This window comes from Thunnus thynnus, chromosome 5 (genome assembly GCF_963924715.1).
Source record: "Thunnus thynnus chromosome 5, fThuThy2.1, whole genome shotgun sequence".
In the NCBI taxonomy this organism is placed as follows: Eukaryota; Metazoa; Chordata; class Actinopteri; order Scombriformes; family Scombridae; genus Thunnus; species Thunnus thynnus.
Genome location: NC_089521.1, coordinates 29,416,376 through 29,442,281, shown reverse-complemented (window position 1 = coordinate 29,442,281; position 25,906 = coordinate 29,416,376). Strand labels below are relative to the sequence as shown.

The 25,906-nt window shown below is 38.3% G+C and overlaps 1 protein-coding gene across 1 annotated transcript in view; it reads left to right on the top strand.

Moving 5' to 3' along the window:
* The first annotated feature begins 2,243 nt into the window (after positions 1-2,243).
* The window catches only part of kitlga (kit ligand a), a 38,634-nt gene continuing 14,971 nt past the window's right edge, over positions 2,244-25,906 (top strand). The window contains exon 1 of the mRNA XM_067590617.1: positions 2,244-2,716. Within this exon, the coding sequence (XP_067446718.1) occupies positions 2,702-2,716 (15 nt within the window). The 5' untranslated portion in view covers positions 2,244-2,701. The remainder of the gene's footprint in view (positions 2,717-25,906) is intronic.

Sequence of the window (25,906 nt, the reverse complement as noted above, 5' to 3'; positions counted from 1 at the left end):
TTTAATACATTTGCATATAGATTGTTGATAGAAAAATATATCCATTTGCGCTTTTTTCAACAAAATTTTAGAAATCTGTTTAAACTTTTAATGAAAGGGTTAGGGCAAAGTTTTAATGAAAATCTGAAGCATGAGATGAGATGTGACCTCCATCCCGACATCCTCCCTACAACTTTCACTGCTTTATAAATACCTAAACTACTTCCAGTTTTGGAACAGAAAGCTGAAAGTTGAAAATTGCTTTTGCACATTATTTGTATTTGTATGAGAAAGTAGATAAAAGAAACAGATGTATAAAGAGGAGAGTCTTGAGTTAGAAAAAAGACAGAAGACAGTTACAAAATATTTAAGCTGTGTATCATGGGATCTTTGACATCTGTCACAACCATTCCCAAATAATGAGACTTCCCAGACTGCATTGCTGTGGCATGTCTCCAAAGCTTTAAAGTAGTCTCTATACATTTTATTGCTAGCATATAAACCCATTAGCGCATGATGTGTACATGCAATTAATCAATACTTCAAGTGGTTCCAACTGCTGACGGCCAGGATTGAAGTGTTTCAGTGCACTCTTGTCAGCCAATAAATGTCATGTAAGTCTTACTAAAATCATGGGATGCTGACAGTGTTATAATGTGCTCACCAATTAAAAAGGAGTTTGTACAGATCACAGTGGTAATGATTAAAATACTTACATTTATATTTACATTTATTTTATTTTGGCAAATGTTCCACAGGCTTACAGGTTTCCCTCCAGATCAGCTGCAGTGAAATCTTGCAATCAGACAAGCTAAGAAAGGTGTTCTTACATTCCACATTGTGTCAAACGGCCCCAGGGAAAGGCTTTGATGAGGATTCCTTTAGGTCTCGAGAAAATGAAAGTTTCTTTTTACCAATCTAACTGAACCAAGCCATAAAAAAAAAAATAAAAAAAATCTATTGTAACACTGCACATGGAAATATGCCGGAAATAATATTATTTTGTCAACAGTTTGCCTTTGAAAAAGACTATTTTCAACACACGTATGTTGTTTCAAAGGAGGACAGAACACGTTTAAGATGTATGCTGACTGTTTTTACTTTTACAGATGTAAAAGTTGTGGAACAGGCCCGGATACAAATATCACTACACCAAAACTGTTCACAGTGACCGCTGGATAAAAATATCCAACAAATATTTCTACTGTAACCTCAGAGGACACCAACAGGAAATGCCATTAAATATCATTGGGTTACTGTAAAATCACTATCAAGCAAAATGAGCAATGTAAATCACATAAAATCCCACTATCATGTCTTTATAACGAGCACCACAGACATGCAGATTTCCTATAAAACAAAACATATTATATATAACAAAGTAATCTAAGCTCAAAGGTTTCAACTGCATCTCACGGTCTTAATACATATGCTAAGAAACATAACTGTGTGCTGTTGTTGGGTATACAAAGATGGTATTTTGGAAGGTAATCTAAAAGACAGTGTGTATAGTGAAACCTTTGTGTTTACTGAGATTAAATATATGTTAGAACATGCAAAACTTAGTAAAATTAATTCATCCAATATTGTGTGTTCCAAAAGTTATTCTCAAGACAAAGACAAACTGGATGATACCAGTCTTGTTATAAACACATTGTAATTGTTTAACTGTATTTTTAGTTTCTTGTAAAAAAAAAAAAAAAAAAAATACCCGGTGCTGTGTGTATTACTGACTCATTCATTAAGTTACAATCACACATGCACACACACGTGTGCACACAAAAGGGGGCCTGCAAGGGGAGGGCACAATTTCACAGAGCAGAAGTTTTTCATGTTATATCATCTTGTGAACTGCTGCATATTCTGTACAATATAACTTTCAAACATGTGTTAACCTAATTTGAAAGGTCCATGCACAACTTTGTGCTAAAATGACTCATATTTTTCTTTTTTCTTTTTTTTCTGTATAAAGGTTTAAAATACATTCTTGAAACAAAAATGAGAACACTGTGATAAAGAGTTATGCATCTGTATGGTGTGTATTCTCATGTGTGTGCTTGTGAGACAGAGGACAAGAGATGAATATGTTAAAGGCAATAAAATTAAATAAATATCAAAATGAATTTTGCCTGTATTTTTTTTTTCTATTTTACCCTGAGAAAGTAACTTATTTCAAGTTTTATTTTTTTCTTCATTCTGGCTATTAATGGGTTAAATACCTTAGGCCTATAAGTAGTAAAACCACCACTTAGTAGGCAGTCCGTGTCCGTGTTGAGCAACCAGTACAACGACGCTATGAACCTGTTTTCCTTTCTCATCTGTTTATATTGGCAGTAGTGGATCTGGAGTGAACCTCTTCATACTGCGGCTCGTCAGAGGGCGGCTCTTTGACTGCTTTTTACGCATCATTATAAAGGCTTACTCCCTCCCTCTGCGCGCTGTCCCGCTCCTCCGCTGCGAGCCCTCAAGCCTTCAGTGTCTGGATCTATGGAGTAGATGGGCTACATGTCACATGCCAGTAGCCTGCAGGTTGCAAAGGTTGAAAGTTTGACTTCAAATTCGTCCTGTTCTTGTTTTTTGGGGCTTCTTTTCTCCTCCGCTTGGATACTACTGACTTAGGCATTGGATATGTGCACACAGGATGATGACAACCCCTTTCCTCCCCGTAGAAGTAAAATAAAATAGGCTTTCGCACACACTGGATTTACTCCTGTCGTTCCATATGAAGAAGTCAAAAGTAAGTAATTGTTTATTGTTGTTTTACTTGAGGGAATACATAGTTTGCGTTGTGGCGTGACACGTCCCTGCAGCTTTCCTTTAGTTCAACTTAACCAGTCAAGGTTTTAGATTCGGCGTGTTTTTAAAACCTTATCAGCGTTGACTAGACAAACAAAAGGAGACACTTATATACTGGTTTGTAAATTAACTGGACACTGCAAGTGCCAGCGGGATCAAAGCTGGTCGGCAACGCTCCCTTCGCTGCGGTGTGGCTTAATTGCTCAGGTCCTTGTGGTGATATGTCAATAGGAGCGGGTTTATCACAATGCATCGTAATAAAACGCTTTCATCCCTAAATGCCGCGTTTTCCCAAATGCTCCACCTGTCCAGAGTTCATGCAGCTTGTCCCACATCCACATAGTCTTCCATATTTCGCTCGAACGTCAGAGCTCTTAATGGTTCCCCGATCAATAAGTTTATATTAACGGCGCCAGTCTGGCACCTCAAGAGTATCCACTTCTGAGAACGGTTTGCGCCTTGCATAACTGTTACCTATTTAACTGCTCTTCAAATGATTGCATCTGTAAGAAGGGACGTAGCACAGGAGGACAAATTAGTTCACATATTTTTACCTGCAATATAGAGTTAATGTCTTTTTATTCATGAAGGTAGAACGGCGCGGTCTCTAATTCGCGTAAAGCTGCTTTTCTGAATGTGCAACTGATTTTTTATTGTAACGTTTGATATGTAGCCTAAAACATGATTTAATCATTTCTCCAAGATGTCACAAATCATTTGCAGATACATTTGGCTCATGTTCATCAGGTAGTCATAATGTCAGGACAGCGTGGCCTGATCACCCACACAGAGCGTTTATCTGCCTTTTCATCTGACGCCAGTCCACCGTTGCAGGTAACCCTTCAGGTTATTCACCAGCCTGCTCCGCAGTGAGAGCAGCCGCTGTCTCTGTTTTAAGAGCGCTGCAGGGACAGCTTAGGCTCGCTGTCAACAAGCCCTGATACCATAATCTCTGGCGTATGAACTGGGTGACCCAAAAATATACAAAATAACGACAAACGCTTATTTTTAGGTCTCTGTTATCATCATTTGGCAAAGAAAGTAAAATGAATTACGCACATTTCTGCATTTTTCTTTTCTTTTATCACCGTGGTGTAGAAAGGTTAAACATGGTTATTTGGACCCTTCATATATCAGTAGGTGATCACCTTAAGGCAAGCAACTAGTATAAAACAGAAACATCTGCTTGAATCTCTTTTAAATGAAAGCATTGATGTTTCCTTATTTAAAGACCCTTTGTGCACCCGGTTCACATTACCATTTGAGGAAGCCTGCAGTGTGAAAATAAATTGGTTTACATGGATTAAATGTGTGTATATGTGTTGTGCAAATTAGAGGGTGTGCAGATTAAGTTAGAAAGGTTTAACCTGCATTATATCCTCAAGGCTGTTTGACTGAAGTCTGCACATATTAGGTTTTTGACTAATCTCTGCCACAGTCTGCTCAGTAATTTAAGCTCCTTTTAATCACTATCAGATCAAAATAAAAAGACACGAAGCAAATTAATATTGATACAGCAGGGTGTGTGTGTGTGTGCATGTGTGCATGCATCTGAGAATAAAAGTCTTTGAAGTTTCCTGGAGGAAAGATGGGAATTTCTGCATAACTGCCGCTGTTAATCATATTCCAGGCAGAGTTCCCTTTATGCTTTTTTAATGAAGGTGTACGTAAGTTGTGCTCCGTGACTGTATGCATTAACAGGCACCTTTCATCTTTTATTTACTGTCTTCGCCACAGCTCACGGTGCTGTCATGTAATCACATGTAGAAAATGTGTAAGGGATTTGTGAGAATTCTTATTGTAGTTGTCTGGAATTTGTCGTGAAAATTGTAAAAATTCAACTTTTAGTTTCAAGGCTGCGCTGCTCCCTATTTAATCTTTTCATATTTCCAAAGAGATTTAATTGTTGCTATTAGGAAATTTATAGTGATCTCATATTATACTGGCACTGTCTTTGGTGTTTGTAATCAGTTAAAACCAGGATTTAAAATGTCTTTAATGTTTTCTAATGATGGGGGACTGTTCACCAGACTGAAAAGTGAGTCAAGCCTTTTTAGATCTGGCACATGAGGTGTGTGTGTTTAAGAGTTTGTGTGTGTGAGAGAGACAGAAAGTGGTAGTGCATGTCTAATCCTTCAAAGAACATTTGGCACCAGTAGGGGGCGCTAGTTTTCTGATGCCTGCATAGTGTTGGAGAGACCAGTTGCCGAGCTCTTGGGACTGTGGGAGGTTTAGAAAAGACATCACATATCAATGTCCTCCCCCGTGTTTTTCCCGAATACTGACACAGATATGTGAAGGTAATTTAGTGTCACCTATTGCTAATTCAGTGACAGTAATTCAAGATAAAGAGTCCGATCAGATGAGTGACATTTAAGATATCTTCTCCTCAACTGCTTGCTCTCAGGGGTCAGATCTCCGTGATGATATACAGCTTGCTGTTTGATGACTGGTCGAGCTATTTTCCCAGGTTACGGATTTCCATCTGAGGGAAGTGACATAAGGCACGTGAAGAGGTGATGGAGTGTTTTGGTATCAGGATGATTTAGACGCACACATGCTCTGGCCGGAGGAGCTGTGCTTTATCACAGGCTGTAAATCCAAAGGCCAACTGCTCACATATTGTAGGCTCAGTTTGCTTCTACTTTATTGTTGTGGCCTTTGACCTGCTGAGGACCAGCATACAACATAAGAAACCCCCGAGTAAACTAGATCATTTTTTATTGTTGTTCAGGAAATTGTCCTTGTTTGAGGGTTTGAAATGTGCAAGTTGGTGCAGAATAGAAGGCAAAGCATGAAAAGGAACGACAGACCATTCTTCATCATTAGATTTATTATGTCACATGTTCTAGGAAGCATACAGGAGGTAGGCGTTGTGGCAAAGAGGCTGTTGATGTGTCAGAATTACACTCTCCAGTAATCACAGCTAAATGAATTAGCTAAGGCAAATTTGATTATAAGGAGCACATGCAGTAAAGACTTTAATTTACTAATCAAGTCTTGTGTTCATGATTTTTTTTGACAGTTTATCAATGACTTTTCATTACCAGCAGGAAACGAAACACTAAACATTCAATTAGAGCTACCATGCTGTGCTGTGTTGTATCCACACTCATTGTACGGTGAGGATGGTGTTGCTGCTCTTTAATTAATTGATTAGTTCCTCTCAAGTGGATCTTCTAACTTAAAAGCCACATCAAAACATTTTTGTTCTTCTTTGCATTTTTGTGGTTAATAATTTTTGTCACATCTGTGAACTTCCCTCCTGGAGCCAAGTGCGGAGCCAGTAAATTTCCCTGTGATGCCGGCAGTCACTGACTTTTCCTCATTGTCAACAGACAATGCTCATTTTTCTGTCTTGCATATCAAATAGACGCTGTGACTCATGTTTCAATCACAGCTCATGCCTGGCTTCATATCTTACCATGTGTTAAATTAGATCAATCACTGCAACATTATTGTTTATCAGCTTCCAAATATTCCTCTTAAATCTGTATTCAAGAAGATGTTTTATATGGCTGTAAGATGTAATTAAAATGACAAGTAAATGTCTTGGATATCATAATATATATTTCCTTGTAATTCAGCTTGACATATAAAACCTTTGGAAACCCTGTAATGTAGACTTGCAGCGTTCTGTGGGTTTGAACAATGCTCATTGGCAGGAAGGATTAACCAGTTCATCAGTAATGCTGTTCTCTACCTTGTGATGATCGACCCGCCAAAGGTTGTGTTGGGTTGAAGAGGTTCAGTCACATTGATCTCCAGTGTCACATGTTATTGATAAAACTGAAATTAATTTGGTTTCAGTGTTTCCAATAGGATCTTTTTCAGCAGCGGAGGAAAGGGTTTTGTTGTACCGGGGTAGTGCACGCGTGTAGGAGTGAATATCAATATGTAATTTAAAATATGAAATGAAATGATACTTGACTGCAAAACAAGCTTTAGCACATAATTATTGACATGCACTTATTCATACATAATGCCTTTTTGAACCCCTACTTTTAGAGGGCACTGTATATTAGCCTCAGTGGCAAAGTTTACAGCCTGGCTAAGAGCACTTAATTTTCTTGGTTTTTTTTTTTGTTTGTTTTTTTAAACACAGACAGTGGGACAACATTAATCTAGCAGTCATCTTTCTGCAGATCTCCCCTGATAATTGTGATTTTTACATTTTACCTGAAATGCTCTGGTCAGCAAATGCTGCTTGTATGATGGCCATTCATACAGGATTTTCAGGCTGCTGCAGGAATTTTGAGGACAGGGTCTTGAGATTTTCTATATTGATGGCATCAACCTCCTTGGTTGCTTAGGATCCCAGCACGTGAAAGGCTCACATAATGTCCACGCTCTGGAACCTTCTGTCCAGGCTGTCCTGGAGACCATCCAGATTACCCCTTTACCTAAACATGGCAGAAAAAACTTTTATATTTTATCGGTCTGGTAGTCCTACAAACACCCGAGGTAAGTTTTATGACCAATCCAACTTTTTTTCTGATCATGTCATACATTGACAGCTAAGTTACAACAGCTTCCATAAAACAAAACTTTAGGCTACTAGCTGAGCTGATAACGGTAGTCAGTTTAAAAAGCTGGCTCACTCATGAGAGATGTCAGATTAAACTAGGAAATAAACACTGAATCTAAATGATTTAGATATGTCATACACACATCACTGTAAGTCAGTCTCAGGTATAATATACAGTATATTGTGTAATCATATATTGTGGTTCATATCAAGTAGGTCCATTAGCAATGATTTTGCAACCAAATTATGACAGTTTACTTAGTCACTTTGAGTAGTTAGCTGTTTTCAGCTCTCATTCGTGAATTCATGCCTTTGTATTATGAGTTTTGAGGATTTTCCATCATGTAGGCCTAGTAATAATGGTAGTATGTATCTGATATGATGCTCATTTTGGTTTGAGACAATCGAGTGGCTGGAATATTTATGTGCATATTATACAGTAAATCAAATTCAAACCCTTCCGTCTCCAATTTTCACATGTTTTAAGCAATGTGTAGCCCTCACATGCATGAAAAAAAAATGCATGGAAACAGTCTATTTAGGAGTACATTTATAAAAGTTTTTTGATGGAGAAGAATCTGGCCAGTAGTTGGTCTGTTTTCTTAAAGTAAATGAAATTCAATAAAGATTGAATATTACGTAATTTTGAGGTGAGCTAATTTGCAGGGACGAAATGCAAATATGAACAGTAACACAGGACCATGATTATTATTTACCTTCAGCTTTTTAAAGTAGTCACACCTCAGCAACTCAGCTAGATCAAGGATAATTTGTATGGTGTAATTGCTCTCTCTTTGTTAAGTAGTAGAAGCATTTGATGTTCTAAAATTATGAGTAGGTCAAAGTCACAACCAGAACTAAAGAACCTAGCAGGTACAAATATCTGTTATCTTTGATGGTTTTAGCAACAAAAAGCAGGTTGTACATACCTGAGACATCTTTATGAATTAAAATAACTTCCTATTATATCTAATTGAAGGAACTTCACCTTGTGCCAGTAAAGCATGACTTCACACTGTGGAACTCCGTCATCATATGCATATTTAAATAGTCAACTCTGTAGAGTTGGCATCCTGTCTCGGTGAAGGGCAACTCGCCCCCTCCTCTTTTTGGTGCCTTCTTATGTTGCCAACATAAGCAGCAGAACATTCCCGTAGGGACAGAGTAAAGTGTCATTATTGGTCATTGTTCATACATTGAAATACACTGAATTGCATAATATGGTGTAATGCTGAATACTCACCATGATAAGTGTGGTTGAGCCGTGGGTAGGACCTTTTCTTGTCTACTCATTTTAGGGTCCCAGCCTGATATCCTGTGCTTAGTCTTTGTTTTCTCTCCTATCCTCTTCCACTCTCCTGTCCACTGTCATCTCCTTCTGTCTTCTCTCCTGCTCCACTCTGCTCTGCTGCTCTACTCTGCTCTTCTGCTCTACTCTGCTCTGCTGCTCCACTCTGCTCTCCTGCTCCACTCTGCTCTGCTGCTCTACTCTGCTCTTCTGCTCCACTCTGCTCTCTGCTCTACTCTGCTCTCTTGCTCCACTCGCCCTCACTACGCCTTCCTGTCTTCTTGTCTAATAAGGTTACATTTGAGAATGAGCAAAGTTCTCTCACATCACAAATATTTGATCAAAAAACCAGTAAGAACATTAAAATATTGTAGTAGCCACCACTAACATTACATATTTTAGAACTAGAAGGAATATCTTTCCCTTCAAAAGTTCGGGGCATAGCTAAAACCCTTGAGTCCGTCCTTCGCTAGTATAACGTTACCTGACTATCTTCCTCATTGACATCAGGCATCTTTCTCTTCTTGGAGAAATATTTTAACAAACTCATCTGAAAAGCCAAAATATTTTAATGCATAGCTTATATAAACATTGTTGGCAATTATTTTAACATTTACTGAAGTAACATTACCGGTATTATGATTCACTAAGTTCACTAATGTTAACGTTACTTAGCTAAAGTTAGCTGGAACATTATTTCACAATATATTATTAATAATAATTAGTTGGCCATGGACATCTGTAGAGAATACATTGTGAATGTTTATTTAAACTGTAAAATCTATCTAACTTAATGTTAGCTAGTTAAATCTACCTTTTATCTTGTTGTCCAGTAATGTAATCCTATCCTCTGCCCTGTTTGTCACTCTGCCTGAGGAGAAAATACTGTATTTGCGCTGTTGTTTATTTGGTTGTCATGACTTCGCGAGTGATTAATGTCCTGTTACTGTTCCAGTTGCTCATCCTCAAAGTGGAGAGAGAGCAGACAACCGTTCATTTGAGTTCAGTGGAGCGGACAGCTCCACAGAGTCGTGTAATTACGACTTCATGACATTTCATAAAATTCTGTAGCAGCAGCGGTAATAATTTCCGCCGCTGCAAAATATATATAACACTGAGGAAACACTGGGTTTGGTTGTGTGATTTGTTGTCATGCATTCTGTGACATCATTACACTGAGTACAAAATAAACACTTTCATATTAATTTATAGCACACCAAGACATTGGAGTGGTTGATGTTTTAGTTTTAGTTCGTGGTCTAATATTTCAATTCCCTTTAAACAGCAAAGATTATCATCAATAAGAATCTATGAAAGAAAATAAGAATATAGGAGGCAAAATAACCAACAGCATTTTTTTGATGACAAAGCCTGCGCAGTTCAGCAATGTTATGGGAAAACAAATTAAGGACTTCCTCGTCCTTTGCACACAAAGTTGATGTTTAATCTTATTTGCAGGACTCTCGCCTCATTTGCACCATCCTGCCATAAGGCCCAAACAGGAGGAACTCAAGGAACACACAGAAGAAACTGAGACTTTTTTTTTTGGACACCGCAAATGGTCAGTCAACGCTAGACAGCAGTGTACTTTGAAAATGATTTTCTCCACCTCCATTAGTCAAGGATGTTCACAGGGTTGCAGTGTGGTCAAGCAGAAACAAATACCACATTGGTTGGTGATCTCTCTTATTTTGGTTGAATTTCTTTAAAAAAAAAAAAATGATACAGTCTGTCAAGCCCATATTTAGTCTTATATGTTGGCTTTCCCCCCTGTGGAATAAAAACATATGTTTTTGGAACTGTAAAGCACGCAGTATCCATAAAAGCAACAAAGTGAACATGGTTTGAGTTACAGGCTTTTCTTCTGTCACAGAGCCTTGGCCTAGTGTCTGAATGTTTGATGTCTTATTTCTACAGCAACGAGACATTCAATGTGCTGTCCCAGACCCAGAGAAAGGCCGTTCTGCAGGCTTCAGATAAACTCCGAGTCATTTGACTACATGCCCAGTCTAACCTTAAGCCTGCCATCAAGGTGGCGTGTCTACAAGAGAGGGTATTTTGCAAGAAATCTGCAAGTTGCAGATACGCCTTCTTGGAAATCTTGGTGTTTAGCTGTGGTTGATTTCTGTGATGCTTGGGATATAAAACCACGAAGAACTCATCTTGAAGTGATCCTCTGAAATGTGTCAGACAAACACCCAATGTGATGTGAGCTGTTTGTCATTGTACATGTGAGTGGCGGAGGTTTTGGTACACCTGGCAGTCTGACAGTTTGGAGGTCCTTCAGGCCTTTTCAACCTGACGTGCAAGCTTGAAATGACAAGTTCGATCAGTTCAAAGATTTATTAGACCTGGGTTCAGGCTTGTCTTTGTACAAAAGGCGCAGTGAGTGGGTGTCATGTGAATGCGAACATTAGTGGGGAAATCACTGTCACATGGATGCAGTACACGACCGGAGCCAGGATGATGGGTCTGTTCTGTGGGTTGGCAGGAAATGAGAACCAGAAGCCACAGTGATACATTTGTCAGAGGCAATTACTAGCACTTAACACGGCAACTCCTCTTTTTCTCCCCTCTGAAGTCCAAGACTGTCTGTAATCACCAGCTATTTGCTAATTATCACACAATATTAAATTTGTTGCATTTTATTTGAGACTCCAGATTCTAAGTGTGAGAATTTATGCTCTACTTGTGGCCTCGCATGATTCATGAGTGTCTTAAATCTAAATTGATCTCTCACTATGGAGTTGCCTTTGAATGTTTAATACTGTGTATGCAGTGAAAAGTGAACAAGGGGGGAATTTCTGTGTCCAGATTTTTCAGATTGCACTACTGATTTAAAAGCATGACCAACAGAGAACATTTATCTGGAAAAAAATGCCAAACATTTGCTGGCTCCAGCTTCTCAAATGTGATTTACAGATCTCTCTGTTTTATGTCATTGTAAATATCTTTGGATTTTTGTTGGTCAGATGAAAAAAAGCTATTTAAAGACTTCACTGTGGGCTCTGGGAGATTGCTACAGGCTTATTTTCTGACATTTTACCGACCAAACCATTTGTTGATGATTGTAAAAAATAATCGACCAGTTAATTGGTAGCAAAAATGATTGTCTCTTGCTGTAGCCGACACAGTCTCCCCATAATTCTGAGTTAAATGTTCTTTTCACTGTGTCTCTGAAGGACAGGTGGCATAAATGCAGTGACTTCTCAAGAGATGAGCCTTTTCTGTAGTGTTTCTAACTTGCATTCATTGTAGACAATCTCTCATACCCTAAGTCAGGACCGTTTTGTAGCACTTACTTGATCCATGTTTTATTGTTAATCTATGTGTGTCTCTTATTTGCAGTTTATACCTTTAAAGCAAGTGCTTTGACTCACTGAGAGTGCAGAGACTGCAGACTGTAAACCTGGCAACCACTTCAGTGGTTCATTGAAGGTTCATTTAAATATTCTCCTTTGCCGTATCCTCAAGTGGCATGAAGCACAATATGAAAATCTTGGATTTTGTGGTTTTTGTCTTGGCCAAGAGACACAAGTTTATAGCGTGCACCATCTGTGACCCACAGTGTTTCTATATAATCAACCTCTCTCTTTTTTTCACCTCCCTGTCTCATATGATCATTCTCATGAATATTTTGACAACATAAAATCACATCTTTGAGTGATTTTAAATTTAATTAAAGGGTTCATTGCTCTGCTATGGTTTGGGAAAAATTCTTCCACACTCTTGGTCTTGTGAAACGTTGTAAAAATCCATTGGATAAACTCTAAAATTCACTCAAACAAGTCTGTTTTTGTTGGTTTCTTAAAAGTTGACATTTTGGGGATATGTGGTTTCCCAGAGTAGCCGCAAGATCTTTCAAAGTATATTTAGTGAGCTCTGGATTTAACTCTCACACCCTTTCTGTTGAAAGTAACTTAAGTATTCATAAAGTAGAAACTCCCTACTTTAAGTCATTTTGGTCATACAAGGCTACAGTATTGTAATGTGTGGATAATGTTACATAAAAAGTGGAGACCAGATAAATCTGAATCTCATATCCCCCAGAGGCTTACTGATACTTATTAAAACAGAATTTTGAGTGTTTGCGTGGTGAAAAAAGGGTGATTTTAAGTTGATTTGGTTTCACGTCTTTGCAGCAGCAGCCCGCTGTCACAGAGTCAGCGAAGACACATCGTCTGGTGAAAAAGATTACATCTGAAACAAATTGTTACGTGATCAGTGGATTACTCCATCCTTTCTGCAAAGAATCAACTAATTTAGTTAGCATTCTCATTGGGCTGTAGTTGTGCTGCATGAGTGTATGCGCTCTGCGTCTTACATGACTCAGTTCTGTGTGATTGGCATGTTGCCTTGAACTCACATAATTAAGAGAGGCTCGAGGTCCAGTACACATGAAGGACCTCTGGATATATTTACGAGCACAGAGTCATCCTAATTGACTGTTGTCCACTATTGAGCAATCCCACTGTATATCTGGCTCAGAGCAGTCACTGCTGGAGGCCATTTAAAGGGATTTGATTTGTCCTATGTTCGTAGAACCCTTCATGGCCAATAATGCATCTGCTTGCAAGGAAATTGCAGTTTCCACATGATAGGTTTTTCCTTAAGCTAGTATGAGAAGTAACTTGGGGCAGCTGACACAAGATTTAGAAACTGCATTAGTCATCTGTTGTGTTCAAGAAACATTATAGAAATATACGTTAGTTTTGTCCACATTTCTTTAAGCTTGACATGTTGTGCGGTCAACTAAAGCTGTTCCTCGTGATTTCAAGGGCTGTTATATGCATTTCTTGTCAGTTTTGGCATGACTGGTCATGTGAATTTGGCATGTTATTTCTTTAACAATGGCAACAAGAAATCTCGGTCACACTTTATTTTACGGTACACTAATAAGCCGCACTCTGTATCAAATTAGACAATGAGTAAAAATGATGTTTGTTAGACAGCAAACAAACACAATTATAACCTAATTAGAAACCATACACCTAAATTATGCTGTAATTAGAAACTGTATATAATGCCATATTAGACCCAAAATATACTATACTTACACACTATTATACCAAATTATACTCTAATTAGAAACCAGATAGGAAATCCTAATATACTATTAGACACCATTTTACAAGATCATAGTCTAATTATAAATCAAATACAATGCCATATCAGATCCAAAATATGCTACAGTTAGACACTATTCTACCCTTACTACCAAATCATGCTGTAATTAAACACTACATTTAATGCAACCAACATGGGCTTATGATAGCTTAATTAGACAATGCTGGCAGTAATTAGATGAATTTAATGCCATATTATATCGGGCATAGCCTTTATAATAGTCAGACAAAACACTGAGAGTTCAGTGGACAGTACATTTTCATTAGAAGAAAACTGTACCATAAACTAAAGTCAAACCACATCGGGTCACATCTGGTCGCTACTTAACACGTCCCTCGTCGCCTGGATGTTCTCCGGAGACCCGTGGAGTTTGTAGGTAGTAACACATAGCCTAATACATGCTTCCTCTACATTCTACTCCCATACCAGTTAAGACATCAAACCACTTAATGCAATGTCACTATCTGACCCCAGTAACATCAGGCTATGGAAGCTGCCAGGACATTGCATCTTTATTTCCCAATGTTAGACCCTTATTAGAATTTCTTAGAGGGTAATTTGCGACAACAGAACTGTGCCGTAAACTAAAGCGAAATCACATATCTGCTACTTGAGACAATGTTACCGACACCTGCTTCGGCTCGTCCCATGCTGGACGTCCTTCCTGAGCATCCAATGCCAAAATATGTTACCATCATCAACAGGCCTATTAAGCTATTTTGCTAAAGTTTATGTACACAGTGTGCATTCTGCCTCTTTATACATCCTATATGTCCAGATTAACAACTTAATATGCTCTACTTTCTAAAATGGTCCAATGAATGTCCTGTCTGACCCAGACGTCTGTTATACATCTTTATACATCACTTTCAAGATAATCTTGATAATAGATTATATATAACCAAACACACAGAAAACACATTAAGTATTAATAATTCTTAAGTCTTTTAATTCCATCTGATACACTTTTCTCCAGCTTCCATCGAGGCGCTGAAGCAGGCTAATGCTAACGCTAACCCCAGGATGTACACAACTGCCAACAGTCCTCATTGGAGCTCTGTGAGGAAAACTGAGGCTCTAAATCACTAAACTCTTTATCAACATGAGCGTTGTAGAACATACACGCCAACATAAAGCAAACTTACCCAACCGCATTATTTCACAACCTCTTGTTTCTATTGAGAGCAGCATGTTCTATGCTCTCAACTCTCGCAGTTAACTACTGTATGTGTATTCTCACGAATGGGGGTGTGTCTCGCCCACAAGTATGAAGATAATACATTCATGATAAAGATACACTCACTGGCCACTTCATGACATACACCTGTGCAATCTAATGCAATCCAATACAAGAGCTCTGCCATAAATTCTACATTTACGAAGCTTATACATTTTCAGTTTTTGTTGACATTGTCAGAAAGGTGATAATTCTACTTCATGTTTATTATTGAGGTTGTAGTGAGTGATGGTGGTGTACTGGGATGCATTATATTGAATGGTGTTCCTAATATTTTGTCCACTCCATTAACACACATGAGCGGGGCAAAATATTAGAAACACCAGTAGAATGTATGGCAGAACTGTTGTATTGGATTGCATTAGATTTCACAGGTGTTCCCAGATAAAGCCCATATCATAGCTAAACTGTTTAAAATATGTAATGCCCAATGACGTTGATTTTATGTGCAGAAGACATCCTTCTAGGACGATCTGCTTTTTTTACGAAAAATACGAAAACAAAACACCCATAGATGTGTTGCACAGCAAAACTTTGAGAAGTATTTGAAATGTTTTCGAAGTCAGGCTCAGATGGACCTTTATTGAACATGGAAAGGACAACACCCTGGGACCATCTGTTCACACAAGTTTTTAAACCAAAATTGGACCCGACCTGATATTCATTAGGAGGAGAAATTGACACTTCCACATGTTTTTGGCGTCTGACCAGAACCATTTTTTGCCAGGAGACAACGTCGCCATCCAAAAAATTTTTGCTGGGTTATTTTGGATCTGATATGGCATTGTATTTGATTTCTAATTAGACTATAATCTTGTAAAAATAGTGTATTGGGATCTCCTAATAAGAGTATTACTTGGTATAATAGTGTTTAAGTATAGTATATTTTTGGTTTAATATGGCATGATATACAATTTCTAATTACAGCATTTAGGTGTATGGTATCTTATTAGGGTATAACTGTGTTTGTTTACTGTCTAATAAAGAACATATTATTTCTAGTTTTTGTACAATTTGATACAAAGTATGACTTAATACGTCTTATTACATTTACAGCTTTTTATGAGGCCAGATTTTGGGAGGGACTTACAGTGCACCATTCTCTTTAAAATCCCTTCAGACTAGGCAGACACGATACACTACTTTCTACAAAAACCCCTTTTTTCATTTAACAAAAAGAAGCCAAAGTTGTCAAGCATTACATGTAATCTAAACACAAGCCGTTGTACAAAAACTTCGCTCAAATAAAATACAATTTATGGTTTAAATCAGAAAATGTTGGATCAAAGAATGAGTCAAGAACATTACAAAGAAAGAATTCTGGCATTGAATTCAAGAATTCACTGCCAGCTTTCAGTACTTAATAATTCTCAAGTGGCAATGACACATTTTGGTCAGTTCCAAAAAAGTATTGAGGTTTCATACCCAGCCCTAGCTCAGACTTCCTGTCTTTTCATTCAGCTTGCAGTTTGTTGAACAGAAACAAAAAGGGCACCTTGAAACTAAAACTAAAACAGTTTAAAGGACCGATAAGTTATCAAGTTATTTTTTAAGAGGGTTGCAAATTCTTTTCCTCCTTTCTTAACCCCTATTTCAGTCATGGTTGTATTCTTATTAAGCTAAATGTCTGTCAGAAAAGAATTTTGCTGTCATCTAACAGTGTCAAGCACATGTTGCTGATTAGTAGCACTGTTGTTGCTTGATCTAAGCAGACAGCATAATAGATTAATTGAATTAGAATAATTGGTCCACAATGAGCAGGTTAACATCAGGGTGGCCACCATTACCAACCACAGTCTTATATATCAGGGAATGAATCACAAGATCAAAACTTCAAAGGTTGTTTTTTTGGGGGGGTGGGGGGCAGTGCTTTTTAGTCATTCAGAGGTAAGACTAGGAAGAAATTTATCTGAGCTGTGTGTGAGAACTTGTGGAGATAAAAAAACAAAAAAAAACTTGGCAGGACACACATATATGAATCTGATAAAAAAAAAAAAAAAGCACAGTTGCACAACTCAACTTTCTTCCTTGTTGTCCAAGCCAAATTCCCCTCCTGCAGTTAGTGCATATTAACCAGAGTCATCCTTGCAGTTATTTGTTGACATAGTAAGTGATGTGGCTAAATAAATGGACTGTAAGGGGATCATAAAATAGCGCCTTTCTCTTCCAAGGAAAACAATAAAGCCTACAGTAATCAAGTGTATTTTATCTTCACCCTCCCCCGTTCAAATGTGCTCTCAGTAGCGAGATCAGATTTACTGCTGGACACCAATGGGACAATTTGATTGCAATCAAAGCATCAGTATTTCAAGTCTACACATCCTCTAAAGGAGCAGCAATTTATGTGGATGAATTATAAATGAAAGACAGCAAATTTCACAGAGAAAAAGCGATTGTCCATCCAGTAAGTTGACTTAACGAGGGCCATAATTCTTCAATCACACATTGGGACTCTTAGGATAAGTCCCAGAGACAGTAATCTGATTAAGCCACTGCTCCATCTCAAACAACAAATGCCTGGAAAACTTCATCTCAGGAAACGTGGGATAACAAGAGCTTACCAAGCCAAAGGACACTTGTGCTCCAAGTTTGAAATAGGAATCTCGTGTATGTCCCCAAAAATAGCACCTCTGGATTGTTTTTCTTCTCGGTTCCCATTTTTTCCTTAGCTTCATTTTTATTTGTGTTTTCACCATTAAAACCTCTAATCCTCTCCAGCACACTGACTCTTTGATAATATTTGGTTGGAGGGCCGCAACATTTGGTACACACTGATCTTTGAAACCCATGCTTTAACACAGAGGCTGCTCTCTCTAATTTCCACCAAAGCAATTGTGAGATCTGGTCTCATTAAACATTTGAAAAGGTTTGCTTGTTTCCTGTTTTTCTCTGCAGCATATACTTAGTTGTGAACACAACTAAACTAATTGTTCTCACATTGAATGAAAAGAGCAATTTGAGACTCTCACTTAAAACGTATCTATAGCTACATGCGGCAGCTTGCTTGCGGTTGTGAGCACCAGTACCATTAAGTGGTTTAGTTGATCTCAGCCTACAAGGTAGGCCTCTGTCTGTCCATCTGTTCGTAAAAAATTTTTCTCTAGACCTGTGTAGCTTTACACAAAGGTGGGAGACACCAGTGGAGGCCATCTTTCCGTCTGAGGTCATTTTATGTGTTCTTAAATGGAACCAGATAGCTTCTGTGATATCTTTATTTTGCATTCGTCATTTGATAAGCGTTAATAAACGTCTCAAAAGACAGAAGTAAAGAGGAGATTTTATTGCATTGTTTCCTTTTTTATGTGTTAAATTTTGCTCACTATTTGACTATTTGCTCATCTACTTTACAAACATTTAGCCCTTTGCTAGCAGGGCTTTATAGAGTGGCTTGGGTATCAGCTAGATCCACTTTAATTCAATTTTTTTTTTTTCAATATTATTATAACATGTACTATGTCTAAAAGTTATAATCATTTGTTTGTACAAGGGGCTGTTCTGGATTGCTGTTCTTGCCCAGGCACATCATCTGTCTGAGATATGTGAGATATTTTATTATGTTTCTCAAATACACCATGTTGAGCCAAGATAATACTGAAGAATGCAACACTTACTCTTGCCAGGAACTACCTTAGACTTGTCAGACACAAGTTCCTCTTAAGCTTCTGCACAACCAATTAGATTCAATCCGACTCAAAGTAATTGTATTCCTCCAGTCTATTACCCTGAAGAGTATTAGTGCCAGGAGCTACTGTGCACCTCAGCAGACAGCAGCATCAGCCGACTGAATGTTCTCAGATGCTAATTTGATGTACACATGAAGTAAGTGTACTGTAGTTGCTGTGTCAGGCCCTGTTTGGTGTACCTTGTGACTATCCGAAAAGGATACAGATCATATTATGCAATCAAGGTAGTGGATTTGGTGATAACTGCAATGTTGCTCATGGTAATATTTAACTAATTGTAAGATCAACACAAAAGTCTGAAAATACATTTTGATAGGAAAATCTTTTGAAGCTGTCTTTATAGCTTTATCTTTATGGTTTTTATGGGGCTAAAACTGCTTCCTGAGAATTGAGGCCTCTTTTCATCGCAGCTTATTCATTGAGATGTTAAATATTGACATGTGAATGTGACTAAGGTCCCTCCTGATTGCCTGTGACATGGTGATTCGTTACAGTGTGGTATCGGAGAGAAACATGAACTTTTATTGCCAGTAAACAGCATGAAGCACAAGAACATGTTGGCACCATGTACAAAGCACTGACCAGTATAAACAACATCAGCACCAAAGAATAAACAACAACTTTTAAGGGAAGAGATTGTGGCTGGGAACAGAGAGAGGTGCGGGGGTGTGGTTAAACATTAAGGGTTGTCTTTCAATACACAATGCAGAAGAGTGATTTGGTTTTATTATTTTATTTCAGGAATATCCCCACAGAAACAGCAAAGATATCACCAAGGGGGCGAAAACAAACCTCTGAATAAAACCTTAGCTGTCTGGATCAACTCTAACATCTGGAAAACAACAGCAGCCTGGTGTATTCTTTGCACAGTTTTTATAATCTGCCCCATTTTAATCCTCATTATGAAACACGGGGACCAATATCACATGACAAAATTCAAAACAACGATCTAGGAAAAAGATTAGGATAAAATATCCATCTCTCTGACAAAACAGGCTGCATGTTGCTATGGTGGACTAATGTCATGCAAGGTCCTGTGTTCCGCCTTTATGAGATTATATGGTTAAGAGGGCCACAAGGCTGGCGGTCTGGAGAGCCTGTTCAGCTCAGGTTCAAAGCGGTGGTGGAAAATGAGACAGGGGTAATCATCCTCAGCATGAATGTGATGAGGTAGAGCAGGCTCGCAGGCCTTGAGAGCCATAATGCACCTGACAATGACCGACAAGAGGGCTTTAGTTTGGAGGGTTGCACCTCACTGTTCAACTCTTGTGGTTTGTTATCAGTTGGTTCTACTGTTGAGGGACTACAAGTGGTTGATTTGCTTTACTTAGGACACAGAAACAGTGTACTTTTCAGTGTTCCAGATAAAAATGGGGACCATTTTCAACATAGGAAATTATTCCCTGTCAGAGCAGCTGTGACTTCAGTCTCACAAGGTCATTCAGAGAGTGTCAATGAAACTTTCAAATAGGTTAAAGCCATCTCGCTTTTCTCACTGAAGCCTTGTTGTTTGTTGATATGTTTGGCCAAGTTGTGTTGGGTGACCATGAGTATTTTTTCAAACTTGTAGAAACAAGATCAGTTTGTTTTTATACTGGTATTATTTACAAGATATGTTTTCCCATCTTTTTTGGGGTTTTTTTGTTAAATAAAGACAGCTCATGATAAGATAGGAATCGCAGTTCCAGTTTGGATCTTGGTTTTATCAAAGTACATTGTGCTTCTGTGGACATTACAACATAACAACAACAAGCTTTATGTGTTTAACCCCCAGACAGACATACGTTTATGGCAATACATGATGGAGTCATGATGGAGAGGCAATAACAACAGAACCACATTCATGTGCTGCAAGAAATAAGATAGAAAAGACAGATCAAAGTTACAAATACTCTACTTTTTGAAGATTTGCAGTAGTAGATCATTCTGATTTTAATGAAACACAACTGAAATGGCTGCATCACTAATTAATTATCTTAGAAATCCTTTCTAAGTAATGTGCAGCCTATGATATTAGAAACTTCCATCGTCTCTGAGCGTCAGAAGATCAAACACATAAAGACATCAGACAGAGCCAATAACTCTGACATGAATTAGTTTAAACATAACAAAATGGATGCAAATATATTGAATACAGTACTACATACCAATATTTACAATTTGTAAATGTTGTTGTAACACTATGAACACAAAGGTAAACTCTAGGGGTATTTTCGGATGTTTTTCTTTTTCTATTTTCTAATCCCATGCATGGTAGTAATGCATATTTTCTTACAAATGTTGCTTTTTGCATGGTATGTTAGCCACGAACACATTATTTTTCTTAGCAATACCCTGCACCCATTGCAAGCACAGCTGCACTTTGGAATGTTTCATGCAAACAAGTTGTCATGTCATCCCCATACCCTGGGATCTTAGTTAAAATATTTGTACACCTTCACACAGAACTTAACACTCAGCAGTGGGATCCATTTCTGGTACAATGAATTTGACTGGAGACACATTTTAGTAGCAGCAAAACCATTTGAAAATGCCTGTTAAACTCAAATACTTTAAAGCTGAACCATGCAGCAACATTTAAGTCATCAGTATCCAGTAATGTGCTTCAAATGTCCTAGAAACATGTGCATTTATTGAAGTACTGCTTACAGAAACCCCTCACGTGTAGATCATTCACTGGACAGGAATTTTCCCATAGCTTGAAGCTAACGGGGTGGTTAATCAGTAGGTTTCCCAATATACTCTGGTCTAGCTTTGGGAGCAGTTATCATTGTATATCATAGAGTTTGGTTTAGGCTCCTGCAGAAAATAAAGTGTCTTTTTCAGTTGCCCAACTTTTTTCAATGCTAACACAGCTTTGTTCTTGTTAGCTGATTGCTAGATAGGTTATCACAATAACTTGTTGTCTTATAGTGTTTCCCTACAATTTCTGATATGACTTGGCATTGTTCTGATATGGGTTGGTATTGTCTTGTTAAATATATTGCAATATTTCATGAAAACCACTACTTAGTATGTTTATGATATGTACCCTCACCCCTGAATTTCCACAAGGTTGGGATAACCTTGGTTGGAGGCTGCCTGGCATGCATCTCTTCATCTAACAACTGACTATGGCTGCTTCCGCTTTAGTATTACTCTCTTAAAATATTTGATGCTATGACCAAAAGCACTGAAAAATGTCCATATATTGATTTAGACCACTTTTTAATGGAACAGTACTAACACAGGAACTAACCTCCATGACTAGCCTGCATTCAGCATTTAACTGTAGCTGCTTCACAGTAAAAGCTACCAGTGGTTGGCCCATAAAAATGTGTTTAGGCTACAGTAAATGCAAAGCAATTTTTTTCACTCCTGCACAATTTTTGACAGTTTTTATAGTCCTATATACATTAGCTGAAGCTAGATAACAAAACCCATGGATTTCTCTGACAGATGTTGAGATTTACCACCAACTTCACTTCTTTATGTTTTTATCTCCAGACACCCCCCCGTTTATCTCTGTATGTTCATGAAGAGGAATCATATGGTTTTGTAATGACTGAAAATTCCTTTCTGATGTTGAAACTTTTTCAACTCAAGTTGAGATGCAGTCTGCTCCGCCTTCAGCAAACCTGAGTCAAGCTGTGCCCAGTACTTCCACTGCCTTGTTGCATGCCATTGTGCTGCCTCTAAAATATGTTTCACTTTCAGTCTGATTACATCATTAACATTAAATATAAATCAGTGGAAGGTTCAATAGTAAGTTAACAACAGAAGACATCATTACTGAACCAATCAAAAGTGCTGCAGATAAGAGCATGTTAGTATAGCAGCATGAGAACACGGTGTTTTACAAGTCAGGAGAAAGTCTCACAAAAATCAACAGCTAGACAGATCAATACTGTGATAGCCAAAAGTTTGCAAGGAGGTGCTGAGTCAGCACAAGTCTTTGACTCTTTTGTGTGCAACTCCTTGGAGGGGTTGCAAATTGTTAAATACACCAAAGAGTTTTTTGTGAGCATCTTAGAAATGTATGAATGGATTTCCATAAAACATGGACCACAGATCAGCCTTGGAGCAAAGAAAAAGTTAATTACACTTTGGTGGTAATCAAAATCTGGGAATCCTACCCTTCCATAATGATTTTTTAGACATAACCTGTAGCCACCATCAATTACATAATCAAATTTCACTGACTTAGTCAATAAAAGAAACTATTACATCTTGTCATGTTTTAATTCTTAAATTAGGTAATGAAGAAAAACATCAAATTATGCACTTTTTGGGTATCTGGAAAAGAACGGTTGACAAAATTTTCCTTCTTCCATTTTAAGTCAGATCTTTCATAGATTGAAAACTAGAAGGCCCTGGCTTGCCGTCAGAACTCGCAGCTCCTCTGACATCGGTACCTTTCAGATGGCTTGTTTCATGGGCTGTGAATCTGCCTCATAAAGACCCGAGAATGGTGAGCGATATCGCTGTCACCTGGGGGTGGGTGAAGAAAAAGAATTCACCTAAGAATCTCAATTCTTATCGCCTATGATTCTGAATTGATGTTTGTCAATAATGTTGATGGTGACAGAATGAAAAAGGTGGAACTCTTCTGCAACGGCAGTGCAGCACCCGGACAGTCTAGAGTACATACACACTAGAGTTATTTTGTAGTTCATCTTCAAAAAAGGCAGAGCTTGCAAGCATGTTTTGATTTAATGACTAAATAATTACCTTTGCGAGATGAATGTGAAGTATTTTGTGAACTTTCTACACTGTCACTCAGAGACTGATGTTAGCACAGCGGAGCAGAACAGCGAACTCCAGCAGTAACAAATGAGACCAGCTGATGAACACACACTGCAGCATTAAACAACGTAAACCAACAATGAGGTGAAGAAAACAACTCGGTGCTCAGTCGGTTTCACCTCAAAAACCCTGCACCTGCTCAGTGTCTTGGACAACAACAGCTTTTCCAGGAGCTAACAGTGCAGCGGAGAGGCTGCTCTCCACTGCTGGAGACATGATGTTAATAACAACACAGCAGAGCAGTCCACCTCCCCCTCATTTTGTTATTGTCATAAAGGCAGGACACTTTAAGATGCTTTCAAATTAATTCATTAATTCATTAATGCAGTTAACTTTTTAAAATAAAAAGGGTATACTGGAGCAAGAGACTGAAAATAGTGCCCCCCTTTCTATTCATTCAGTCGAGAATATGTTTTGAATCAAGAATTGATTCTGAATTGAATTGGACACCTAAGAATCGGAATCGAATTGCGAGATTCCCAAAGATTCACACCCCCACTGTCATCACTCACACATCACATCCTGCTGTGTATATTGCTGTGTTTACTTGGCCCTGCCCGCTCTCACTAAAAAGCCACAGGGATGGTTTTAAAAAGAATGACTGTAAATGATCGTAAATGGCAACTATGAGCTCTGGTAGTCAGTGACAGTTGCTTTCAATAGAGAGCAGATGTGTATAGAACATTTTAACCCTTAACTGACTTTATTATGCATATTGAACACACATGTAGGGTGAAACATCCTTGATGTTCTGTAAATGTTTGCATGTGCTTGTATTGAATATTTTTCTTCGGAAATTGAATGACATAAAAGACAAAAGTCTGATGATTTGGCACCAACATATGTAATGTGACAGCAAGCACACACATAGTAAATGATTCTGCTTTGGGAGTTACAGTGCTGACAAGATAGACCAGGTTTTGCTGAGAGACAGCTCTTCTTCATTGCATTCAGTTCTGTTTCAAGATGACAGGAGTCTTTCTGCATGGGATTTTGGGATGGGATCCAAACTAAATTGGCATGTCTTTTCATAATTTATTTTTCACTCATTCAATTTGGATATTTGTTTGACACGAAGGTATTAGCAGCCACCACCTACTTTACACGCTGAATCATCCTTTAAACAAACTTTGCAGAAGTAAAACAGGGCAGTGTCAGTGAAGTGATAATCCCATTCATTGAAACCAGATACTCTGAAAGTGAAACACTGAAACAGTCAGCCCTGGTGCTTTGCTGCAACGTGAGGCAACATTTAAAAAGCTGGACGATCTGGTGACCTTTTTTTTTTAAAAAATATGAACCTTCCCCGAAACTAAAACAAAGATTTGGACCTGCTGAACTGAGACACAAAATACAGTGCAAGTGGTAGATGTGTGTCTCAGAGTGAATATCAGATCACATGGAGAAACCACATGGATTAATATTGTCTGTAATGCATCTGAAACAAGCTTCCCTATGTAATTCATTTTGATATAGTACAGTTCCTGCTGAAGTAGTGAAGAGGCAGCCAGGTGACCATGTGTTAGCTCAGAGCAGACAAAAACAGGTCAATAGGCTTGTTTTTCTCATTCAGTCAGTACAGGTGTTTAACACCTGTGCATTTGAAGCATAGGTAATATCAAGAGTATTTGCAGGGGTTTAATATTGCTGTCAGTAGCCCCTTTTATACAGAGATCCCGTAATATTGCTGTAAAGAAGACCCCTCATTATGCTGGCTTTGCTTTTTTGCACTGAACCAAACAAAGTTGGACCCCATGTGTGATTTTAGATAGAATGCTGGTATTCCAGAATCAGAGGCGTGACGTGAAACACAACAGCGTCGGCATCACGCGTGTGTACTCCCGCCATGCCAGCTGTCCCTTTTACACAGATGATCTGGCAATGTGACAACCTCAGCTTGAGGCTTAATGGCAAAACAACAATGCCCCCTATTCCGTGTTTGTACCTTTTATACAGAATGGCAAGGCAGAATAACAACACAATATTCCCCCTTTGAGCAGGCTGTGTAAAAGGGACTAGAGAGTTGGCACTTGACGTTTGAAACTTTTGTCTTCTGTGATTTTTGCCATGTGTGGAAGTAAACTCAAATCGGCACTCTATCAAGAGTCTATTGATTTGGGGGGATTTTTTTTGTGCAAACATTAAGTATGACTTCGCAAAACAAGTTGAAATATGGCAACTTGCATTAACTTTTAATATCCTGTACAAAAATGGTTCATGACAGGCAAAGGTTGAGGCTTAACTGATGAACTACAAGATGTCGCACACATTTGTCTTTTTCTAATCACTCTTTAAACATTGCTTGCTTATTGCCCCCTTCTACCATTTAAAGATGATTAGCTTTGGTAAGCAGTAGATGCAAGGAGGAATTGAATTACATCCCATCTGTCCTGTACATGGTGCTTTTCCTTTGGCCTTTCCTGCTGTTGATGGATCATTGTTCTATTCTCTTCCTGTTGTGCTTCCGTTAGACAAATATATAG